Source organism: Anabrus simplex, chromosome 6 (assembly GCF_040414725.1).
Source record: "Anabrus simplex isolate iqAnaSimp1 chromosome 6, ASM4041472v1, whole genome shotgun sequence".
In the NCBI taxonomy this organism is placed as follows: domain Eukaryota; kingdom Metazoa; phylum Arthropoda; class Insecta; order Orthoptera; family Tettigoniidae; genus Anabrus; species Anabrus simplex.
In genome coordinates this window covers 160,842,207-160,853,978 of record NC_090270.1, presented here as the reverse complement: position 1 = coordinate 160,853,978, position 11,772 = coordinate 160,842,207, and the positions used below count along the sequence as shown (strand labels likewise).

The window sequence follows — 11,772 nt, the reverse complement described above, 5'->3', positions numbered from 1 at the left end:
TTCATTTAGTTGACAACAATAAGCTTTCTCCTCCTGGCTCTCCAAACTACGATCCCTGTGCTCGATTCCAGCCTCTTGTAGATCATGCTAATAGGCTATTTAGACATCATTATACTCCTCATCAGCAACTTTCCATAGACGAAAGTTTAGTTGGAACTAAATGCCATACACAACTACTCCAATACATGCCGAATAAGCACCATCACAAGTGGGGGATAAAATTTTGGATGTTGTGTGATGCAGTTAGTAAGTATTGTGTTGGTTTTTATACCTACCGAGGAGCAAGATCCACTGAAGACCGAAACGAAATCAGAATTAATGGACTGGCCTACACTGTAGTGACCAAACTCATGTCCCTAGGGAATTATTTTATGAAAGGTTTTCACGTTTACGCAGATAATTATTTTACGTCAATCCCCCTTGCAAAACATTTATACTCACTTGGAACATTTATTACCGGCACTATACGAAGAAACAGGAAGGGACTACCAGATGCTGTGAAAAAGCCATTTAAATTAGTTTGTAATAAATATTTCAGACAGGGGCCAATTTTACTAGTGGGATCCAAACAGAAAAAAATCTCAGAAAAATCAGGTGGTGCTTATAAGTACACGCGGAGCTGCAATAGAAACAGAAGTGCCTGCAACTGCTAGAAACATTAATCAACCCAAGAAGAAACCTAACGTGATCTTAGACTATAATCGTTATATGGGTGGCATTGATACAAATGACATGATGGTGTATTTTTATTTAGATGAACGTAGAACTTTGAAATTCTGGAAAAAAGTTGCATTCAATATAATTTCGAGAATGGTCTTAAATGCTTATTTGATGTATTTAGAAAACTGTAACGGAAAGAAAATGACTAGGCTCCAGTTCTACTCCAGTATAATTGAATCTCTGAGTACTGAATGGTTTGAGAATAGACAAAAGATTATCACGAATATTCCCGTGTGTGGCCGTAAAACTTTTGTCAGGTACATTAGAAAGACGGTGCGTTGTATGTAGCTCTCCGCAACAGAGAAAGAGGTCGCGTACTGTGTGCATCAAGTGCGATAAAGGCCTGCATACTAAATGTGCAGCTCTTCATAAATGCCCTAAATAAACAAAATATATTTAAACTTCTACTTGAACAAAAAACAGAGATTTTATATGACGTTGCGTTACGCTTTCTATTGTTCCTATTAGTGTTAGTGATAAGTGATTAGTGTTAGTGATAAGTGATTAGTGTTAGTGTAAATAACCTTAAGTGCTTCAACAGTGGTCTCAAACTTTGAACAGCATTATATAGCGGTGACGAGTCTTCTTATCAAAAATTTTCGGTGAGTAAATTTATTTTGTCATTTTCCTTCTTTTTTACTAGTGACATAGTAAATTTGTGTTTGCATTTTTTGTTTTTCTTTTTCTCGTTCAGAGCAATTATTCTGTTCATAAATGAATTTTCTATCATTACGTAAATGCCGGTCCCCACGGGTCAAGTGTAGTGTGCCTGCCTCTCACTCGGAGGTCATGGGTTCGATTCCCGGACAGGTGAACGGTTTTTACCTGGGTCTGAGTGTTGGTTCGAGGTCCACTCAAACTAAGTGATGACAATCGAGGAGAGATCTTAGGCTAAGAGAGCTACCTTGGTCTAGAAAACCATGAATAATGAACGAGAGAATTCGTCTCACTGACCATGCGTCACCTCGTAAACTGCAGGTCTTCGGACTGAGCAGCGGTCTCTTAGTAGACCAAGGCTCATCAGGGCTTTAGTGCCATAGATGTTTTAATTACGCAAATTGTATTGTACTGTATTGTAAGATGTTTTTAAAAATAGATACTGAAACAGAAAACTAGAAAAGGGGATTTCCGATAAAATAAAAACTATAATCTCAACTATTATTTTTTACTTTTTAATAACTCAGAACTATTTTTATACAATCTACACCACATATATAAAATTTATCTTAAGTGTTTGCCATACATCGATATATACATGAATGTTATCGGTGAGTAAAATTGTCTTATTTTCATTAGGGACATACGTTTGAATTTTAATTTTTTATATTTTTATTTTTCGCGTTCAAAATAATTATTTTATAGAATTATATTTGGAAATAAATTCTGCATTTAGTCGTATATTCTTTTGTATCGTAGATGATATTTTCAAAGTAGATATTGAGAGAGAAAGTGCAAAAATGTTTTTCTCTTCCTAAAAGTAAACGTTATCGACAACCATAATATCAACAATAATACTTTTTAATTATTTATATCACTCTAAATCAGTTGTTTATTTTATGTAGTCGACGTGTAGAAAATTTCTTGCCGGTATTTGAAATACACCGGTAGATATACGCGAATGTTAAAATGCACGTAATTCTACTAAAAACGGCCTGGCACTTTACAGTAGTAGAGTGCAGGCGGAGCTCTGGCCTCTTCCAGCTGCTAGTGAGCGGCCGATCAGATCGGCTCCTGGCTCCAAGAGGGTTAAGGTTTTGAATTATTGTGGCAGGAAGTCTGTTGTTGGTTACTATTGCACGTCTTTGGTCTGCAACTCTTTGTTCTGTGACAAAAGAGTACTGGGGGAATTTGTCCACAAACAACCTGTGCATAACTTTCCTGTACGTTGTAAGGTCTTTCTCTAAGTTCGTAGTTATAAAGTAGGAGCGCATTATGAATTTATTCATATCATCTGTCCATTTCAAGCGCTGCCTCGGTTTACCTGCCTTGGTGGTCAGCTGAACTTCTGAAACATCTTCGGCAGGAGGAGTAGGTAGTTGTTGAGTTCTCCTAGCTGAATTGTCGGCTGTAGAATTATTATTATTATTATTATTATTATTATTATTATTATTATTATTATTATTATTATTATTATTATTATTATTATTATTATTATTCTATTGGAAGCACTTCAAAATACTTTCAAACTACCGGAGTATCTCATGCGCATAATGAGAAATTATTTGAAAGATCGTACTCTAGTATATCACACAGAAGATGGGCAGAGAGTGAAACGGCCCACAGCTGGTGCAGCACAAGGGTCCATCCTTGGCCCAAATCTGTGGAACATAGTATATGATGGATTGTTGAGGTTAGAGGTGCCAGAAGACACAACGCTAGTGGGCTATGCTGATGATATAGCTGTTTTGATAGTTGCTCGAAATTTGGAGTTGGCTCAATTTAAGCTAAATCAAGTAATGTGATAGGTGAAAGATTGGATGGTGAATCACAGATTACAGCTTGCAGGTCATAAAACAGAGATTGTTCTCTTGACAAGAAAAAGGATCACGACTGTCATTCCAATGTATATTGGACAAACAGAAATCGAAACATCTAAAAGTATAAAGTATCTCGGAGTGACACTTGATAGCAAACTTACTTTTTGGGATCATGTCAAATGGGTGACAGATAAGGCGGTAAATACAACGATTGCACTGAGCAGATTAATGAGCAACATTAAAGGTACAAAGTCTAGCAAACGACGACTTCTGATGTCGATAGTTCACTCGACACTTCTATATGGTGCCGAAGTCTGGGCTGAATCTCTGAAGTTTGAAAAATACCGGCGAAGGATAGCTGTGGTACAGCGGAGATCAGCCTTGCGTATTACAAGCGCATATCGCACAGTATCCGAACCTGCGGTCCTTACGATAGCAGCGGTAGCACCAATTGATTTACTTGCCTTAGAGAGGCAGGAAGTCTGGCGAACTCAAGGAGAGCTCGGAAAGAAGCGCACTAAGGAGCTAGCTTATAGGCAAGGAACGGAGCGGTGGCAGCAAAGATGGGAGGAAGATCCTCGAGGAAAATGGACTAAGCGGCTGATACCCACGCCTAGCTGACTGGGTTGCCCGAGCTCATGGCGAGGTTAACTTTTACATCACGCAACTATTGACGGGTCACGGATACTTCCAGAAATTTCTACATAGAGTAGGTAGAGCGAGCGACTCGGAGTGTATTTATTGCAATGATATAGATGATGTATTTCACACATTTTTCGTATGCTATCATTGGTCAACTCAGAGAAGATGTTTATATACTGAGCAAGGAGAGTTGACGCCAGAAACTATTGTGCAGGCGATGCTACGAAACCAAGAATCTTGGGATCAGATAGCAGTACTGTATATGTAGAAGGCATCCTGCATCAGAAAAAGAGAGATATGAATGCTCATGAACGACAATAAGGAGAAATAAAGAAGAAGAAACCTGAGAAATTAGCACGACACCGCCCTGAAGTAATGCGAGAGCGGTTCCGGGGCGGAGATATACGTCGTGGAAAAAGGGTGTGTGGGTTTTAGTGAGTAGGAATCTCACACGCTTGTGGAGTGCGGACCTTCACAAGTGTCTAATGAAAGATTTCCCACACTTCCCTCGTAAACAAAAAAAAAAAAAGAAATTATTATTATTATTATTATTAATAGATTTTCCTCCACAGTTTTTTTACATACCAGTATCTCTGACAATGAGGTGAATAATGCACAACTTCCTCCCAAAGTATACAAGATAAATCCAGTATTTGACCACCTGTTCGCAAAATTTTCGGAAGCTTATACCCCTGATGGCAAAATGTCAATTGATGAGAACCTCTTGCTATGGAAAGGGTGGCTAGGGTGGAAAGTTTATGTAACAAGAAAACGATCGCATTTCGGAATGGAATTATATAAATTATGCGAAGGCAAGACAGGTTATATAACATGATCTCCTTCCGTGTGTATCATAATGAACAGCAGTAAAAGACATAACACTGTGAAGACTCTAAATACTGTAAATATTACCTGTATTGTAGTGTAATATAGTCCGTTTGTGTCACTTATGAATTGTAGCGAGGCTATAAACTTAATCTCTCGAAAGCGCTAACCAACATAACAGAAAATTTCGTGAGTATTATAATTTATTCCATTTTACATCTTTTAAGTACTTGTAAACTTTGTAAATCTACAATTTACATATAGAGAAATATTTATTTCCAGGCAGAGATTCATAGTAAACTGCCTAAAATATTCAGGTATTAAAAAAACCCAGAGCTTTGCTGTTAGGAAAAAGCAATCTCAATATCACAGTGTGAAAGCACTTAGTACGATTTTGCACAAAGTATAGAAAAATTAAAATAATAGAATTTTAATAATATAAATTTCGCACAATGTGCAGTTCTTACAGAAACTTGTCAAAGAGTTTTGTCTTTTGTTGCACAATATCAGATGATAACGGTCACAGTAGGCTCCGCATAATTTACACTTGCAGTTATCATCTGGGTCATGGAATTTATCTGTTAGGCATATCTGATGATGGAAACCGTGTATGGCATATCTTGTCAATACATGACGTAGATCATATCTGGCTTGTGTCCATTCCCTATATATCATTGCAACCGTTGTATAAAACACTGGCCATATCTCTTGTCTCTTCTTATTGAGTTCCTGCAGTACATCCATGTAGGCTTTGGTAGCTTGTAGAAGCAGGTTGAGGGAGAGGTCTTCGATGAAAAATTGCTCTCTTGCCAGTACATATGTAAGTCGGGATAATGTGTACTTTGACACACATAGTGCTCTTTTGAGGAAGTTGGCTTTGACTTTTTCTATGTCTTCAAAATTTTTCTTCTTTAGGTGTGTCCAGGTGGTTTCCAGTCCATATGTTATGATGGGAGCAATTTTTAAGCGAAACAGTGTGGTAGCTGTGGGCAAGGATAGTTGTCTTAGGTTCTTTATGCTGTTAATTGCCGTCTTTGCTGCGATGGTTCGTTCTTTTATGTGAAGGTCATAGACATCTCCACTCATCTGAAGTGTGATTCCTAAGTATTTGAAATGCGGTACATTCTTCATCGGAATATTCATATACATGAGGACGTCATTTGCTGATAGTCTGCCTCCTCTTCTGAATGTCATTTTTACCATTTTGCTACTATTTATAGTAAGCTCGTTCTTTTCTGCCCATGTTGTAAGTTTGCTGAAGGCTGTTCATATGTTTTCCAAGTTTTGTGATACAATGACCATGTCGTCTGCGTAAGCATAGATTTTCACATTTTCTGTGTCTATTTCTCTAGGTACTTCTGCGGTGGCTATTATGAAAAGTAGAGGACTCAAGGGATCGCCTTGTAGAACTCCATTTATTTGATTCATAGGGTTTGTTGTGGATACTCTATTGTCTATAACTATTTGATTGTTTGACAGGATATTTTGTATCAGTCTTGTTATTTGGTTCTTTCCAACTATTCTGTCTAATTTCTCCATGACAAGTTTTCTATTTACCAAGTCAAAGGCTTTTGTGAAGTCTATAAATATTGCATGAAGTTTCCCTCTTGGAAGTTCCAACGCTGTTTCTATGTCTTTCTGCAAGCAACTTACTGCTTGGATTGTGGATTTCTGTTTGGTGAAACCAAATTGTTGTTCAGGGATTGCGTGAGATGTCATTTTGCTAACTCTTTTGGCCAGGAGATCTGTCAGAATTTTCAGTGGAGAGCATTCCAGAGCTATCCCTCAGTAGAAGTTTGGGTCCCTGGAATCCCCTTTTCCTTTGTATAATATGTTCAATGTAGATATCCTCCATTTATCCGGGATTTTTCCTTGTTGCAGACATTCATTGAAGAGCTCTGTCCATGTTTTCGTGAGTTCAGGTACTGTTTCTTTTAGATGCTCGTAAAAAATATCATCTGGTCCACATGGTTTGAGTCAGTGATTTGTTTCCCGTACTTCGTCTATTGAAAATGGAACCACTGACTCTACTTCTTCTTCTTGTCTTCTTTTGCTGGATGTGTTTCTTTGTCTTGAAGGACTTTCCTGAAGTGTTCTTCTCAAGTTTTGAGTGGGAGGTCCCTAGGGAAATAAAGTTGCTTCGGCATTAAGGCCTTGTACCATTTTTGTTCAGCTTGTTGGATGAATTTCTTTTCTTTTCTTCTGCCTGGTAGTTGTTTTTATGCTTGTTTAGTGTTTGTTTGTAGCATCTTCTGGTCTTATTATATTCCTGTAAGTCCTTTTGTGTTTGTGAGGTTCTTGCTGTATGAAGTGCCTTTAACGCGTCTTTTCTTGCCTTGTAGCACTCTTGGTTGAACCAAAGTTTTTCCCCCCCTTTGTTTTCTATCTTTCTTTACTACTGCATGCATTAACTGTTCTTCGATTTTTAATGCTTCATTTAATTTTCCTTCCTTGGTGATGGTGGTGGTGATTATTGTTTTAAGAGGAAGTATAACTAGGCAACCATCCTTCCTTGATTTCTCTCGATGCCAGGATCATCATTTTCATGTTTAGTTTGTCTTTATCGTGATAAAATTTTTCAACAATCAATTAAATACATTATATTCAAGTAAATATTTCTCTTTTGGTCCTTCAATAGTTCATTTTAGTCTAAGATTGTTTTTAATCAAGTAATTAAATATTTTCATCAATCAGGGAAATCGCTCCCCACCTGAGAGTGAGCTAGTGTGTACCGAGCTCCCCGTTTAAGGGGTTAATTTGCTTTACGCACTACAGAAAAATTAGTTAAAATCTCCGGTAGGTACTTTCAAGCCCGGCCGGGAACGAAATAAGAGGGATCCGACTAATATTGCAGTCGGACTTGGTCGAGTCTCGAGTGGTTGCTGCTCGGTCGGAAGTCGGAAGTTATAAGGTCGATGTATATCGAATGGTTACCAATAAACCAAGTGGTCTTGAATAAACTCGCGATGTTGCGATATGTGAACTCGCGACATTGGTATATCGAGCTAGTATCACCAAGACACCAATCATCACCATTGCAATTTACGATTGCTTCGAATACGAACGAAACGAGTAGGATCTTCTCCAATTCAGATTTTTTAAAAAATGTCAAATTTGAGGCAAACTCCGTTGACATGCAGTGGCCATACGAGACCAGTTGTGCATTTAGCGTTTAGTGATGTTACTGAAAGTGGTTATTTTCTCATATCTGCGTGTAAAGGTATAGTAATATGTTAACTGCTATGGTCGCCCTGTTTTCCTTGGCCCATTTACGTTTTCGTTGGAGCCATAATATTGGTGACGTAGTATGCACGGGGCTTGAATTATTTTATATAACAATATGTTTTTCATGTTAACCTTTTTATTTAATTAGCAGGTCTTCACTGCGTACTGATGTTTATTCTGTTGAAGTTATAAGTAGGTTAAGGGTTGTTTGAAGAAGAAGCATGACTTCTGTGTTGTGTTGTGCTGGACTGACTGAATTTAATGAAACGAAAATGATCTAATTTTATTTATTAGTATCTATTCGTTAAGGAATCTCTTCATAAAATGCAGAAAGGATCAGTTCATTATGACATGCCTAAGCTAATATTATCTTGAGTGATTGAAGTCTGGTGCTTGACATGCAACTCAGGAATTTTCCTGCTTCTTTGTGTTTTTAAATGTGTGCCATTAATTAAATTTATTTGTTCCGGAATTTTATCTAGTCAATGTACTTTTTCTCCCTATTAATGTAGATGGAAAGCCTATGCTACGCCAAGGTGATACCGGTGACTGGATTGGCACCTTTGAAGGTCACAAGGGGGCAGTTTGGGGGGTAGCGTTAAATCCACAAGCAACAAAAGCTGCAACTGGTGCTGCAGACTTTAATGCTAAGGTAGGTCATTGATTTTTAAAAATATAATTCTGATTCTTACACTTGCACTATTCTGGAGATTGTTATAGAAGAACAGGATTGCTGTTCAATATATCACATAAATGGTGTAATATGGTGGCCTTTATAATGTTATGATTTCTGTAGGATGCATTTCCAGGGTAATTCTTTATTTGGAGATCACCAGTTGCAAGGTTAGGGAACGCATGGCTCTCTCGCTGTTTCCCCCTATGTCCTGTAGAATTCATGCCGCTTCCTCTCCGTTCACAGGTACCAGTTTCTCTTCTGTTTACCAAAATGTTAGGTTTATCGTACTCCTAAACCTCTTGGGGAATAATCCCACACAATTACTGCTAGGGCAGCTGGGTTTTGAAAACTGACAATTACTGCTAGAGCGTTACAGGTAATAAACTTCTAAGCAGTTAGGTTACAAAAACTGACAAGCAAAGGGGGGTCTCGGACTTAGGTTAGGCTGCAAGGCGGCTGTTAGGCACAATGGTGAACCTGCATTCAACAAGAACACACAAAGTGTTTTACATGTACCGGTACCGGTGGAATAACTCGCTTATTATTTTAATTTGGTTTAAAATTTGTATCAAGTTTGAACTATGTAAGTTAAACCTTCTATATTATAGGTTTAAACTGCTATTTATATTCAACCTTCTTGACATCTTATTAACGTATCTGTGATTTGCCTAGTAGAGGGGTTAGTTTTGACTACCAGTACTGCAATACTTAAATAGAAAATGTACTAAAATTAGAATATAGTATTAGCATTAGAAAAACAGAATAATTTATTTAAGTCTTTGGTTAAATAGGAAATAATCTTGATGTGCAAGTGAGGTTAAGAAGACTCATTCCAACAAAATTTTTCAATCTTGGAAAATCAGATGTAAGGGAGATTTTTGATGGATTTATAATCCGTAAGTGAACAGCAAGGATTGTCTTGTATCAAAGAAGGACTCATTTAAAACTGTACAAAATAATGCTATTTTTCCAGAAGCAATGATTTTGGTTGCTTTAAGATATTATGCAGCACGCATTTTTCTCATTAACATTGGGGACCACAGACCTTAAATTGCAGTCTCCTTATATTGTTATATAAAATGCTGTTGGTGGCATGAATACTGTAATGTGAATCATAAAAATATTCCTACATAAATGATGTAATATGTCCTGTGTTTGTGCATGGTCTGATGGCTGTGATTATTAAAACGTCAGGTCTGCATCGTTCAAGACAGTGATTAGTTGGTTCGAATCCAGTTGGTCAAAAATATTTTTACCACCAGAATGTTGCCCGGCACAATAGGAGAGGTGGTGGTATACAATTTCTAATCACTGGATTGCATGCCAAAAGCCTGGATTCAATCCCGAACCTCTCTGCCGTGTTTATATGGATTGGGGGCATTGACGCAGTTGGTGATTCGTCTGTCGGATGGCGACTCAAAACCCTGAGTAGTCCCCTTAGCGCTATTTGGATAGCAGTAGGCTATGTTGACACCTAATAATAATAATAATAATAATAATGTTATTGTTTCTACGTCCTACTAACCACTTTTGACAGTTTTCGGAGACACCGAGGTGCCGGAATTTTGTCCCACATGAGTTCTATGTGCCAATAAATCTACAGACACGAGGCTGATGTATTTGAGCACCTTCAAATACCACCGGTCTGAGCCAGGATCGAACCTACCAAGTTCAGTTCTGACGGTCAGCACCTCAACAGTCTGAACCACTCAGCACGGCACCCCATTCATACCATCCTATATCACGTCATTCATTTTATCTCGTCTCCCCAGGAAGGACGTAAGTCTTAAAGAGTCCAGCTTCAAGAACAAATCCATTAGCAAAACTATTGAAATCCAGATCAAATGTATATCCTGCTTTTCTTGTGCTAGCGACAGCGCTTTACATTGTTTGAGTAAGCATCAAGATCAGGGAGCTTTACAGTATTTCTCAAGAAAATTTGCCTTTCCCTTGAGTAAATTCCTTACATTTACAATACATTTACTACCTTACACCTCATCTTGCCTAGTAGACCTCATTTTGGGGTCGCCATTGGTTGTTGCGGTTTTCCTGTAACCACATAGCCTTTGGTAGTGCTATTTGAGAATACAACCAGCGTCTGGGCTGATGGCCTAATAAAGAGACGAAGCAGAAAAAAAAAAAAAAGCTGTGCAGAGAAAATATTGCAGAAACATTCTTGTCAATTGCAGCACCGAAGTTTAACTAAATATTTAAATGTCCCAACTCTGATCACACTCGGATAGCTATTCTGATACTTTCAAAGTTCTTGCAATCCATTCTTGACAGGCTACATTAGGAAAAAGTCGAATAACTGTTGCTGTAGACTAAAGGGAGTTCTACTTAGCTGAGAAATACTGAAATTATGAAAACGACATTGCTGAAGGTTAAGTACAGTCCCACAGCTTTATTTTCGAGTGATCAGGATTTTTGGAATCTGATGAAATATTACACGACTTACATAATGTGTTTGTTTTGTCATATTTAAGGTAACTGCTCTTAAGAAAATATAAACTATACTCTATACATATTTATGGGATCAGAAAAAATAATGTGTAGTATCATGCTTGCTAGTAAACCAGTAATAAAATAAATTATAGTTACGAATGTTTCATCATAACTATTGCTAGCATACCAGCAATAGAAACATTAATGCTATAGAGAGAAGAGTATTATGCATACAGGACTACATACCGCGAACTAGGTTATGTTATAAAAGAGTTTAGAATCAAGTAATGTATCTCCAAATAATACATCCTCATTGGTCTGTCTGCTGGATCCCCTGTGGGTGGGGGCGGTTTAATAACACCCACGATATCACCTGCCTGACGTAAGGGGCGACGAACAGGGGCCCCAGGGACTCTGCACTTTGGAGAGTGGGTTGGCGACCACGGGGCTCTTAGCTGAGTCCTGGCATTGCTTCCACTTGTGCCGGGCTCCTCACTTTCATCTATCCTATCTGGCCTCTCTTGGTCAATTCTTGTTCTTTTCCGACCCTGACGGTATTAGAGCACTCAAGGCCTAGGGAGTCTTTCATTTTCACGCCCTTCGTGGCCCTTGTCTTTATTTGGCCAATATCTTCATTTTTTGTAGTGTCAGATCTCTTCCATTTATTATCTCTGATTAGTGTTGTATAGAGGATGGTTGCCTAGTTGTAGTTCTTCTTAAAACAGTAATCACCACCACCACCACGATCCGAGGTTTGTGAGA

The 11,772-nt window shown here is 38.1% G+C and overlaps 1 protein-coding gene across 1 annotated transcript in view; it reads left to right on the top strand.

The window, feature by feature from the left end:
- The first annotated feature begins 7,682 nt into the window (after nt 1–7,682).
- The window catches only part of wmd (serine-threonine kinase receptor-associated protein wmd), a 58,979-nt gene continuing 54,889 nt past the window's right edge, over nt 7,683–11,772 (top strand). The window contains exons 1-2 of the mRNA XM_067149142.2: nt 7,683–7,884; nt 8,402–8,541. Of these exons, the coding sequence (XP_067005243.1) occupies nt 7,770–7,884; nt 8,402–8,541 (255 nt within the window). The 5' untranslated portion in view covers nt 7,683–7,769. The remainder of the gene's footprint in view (nt 7,885–8,401; nt 8,542–11,772) is intronic.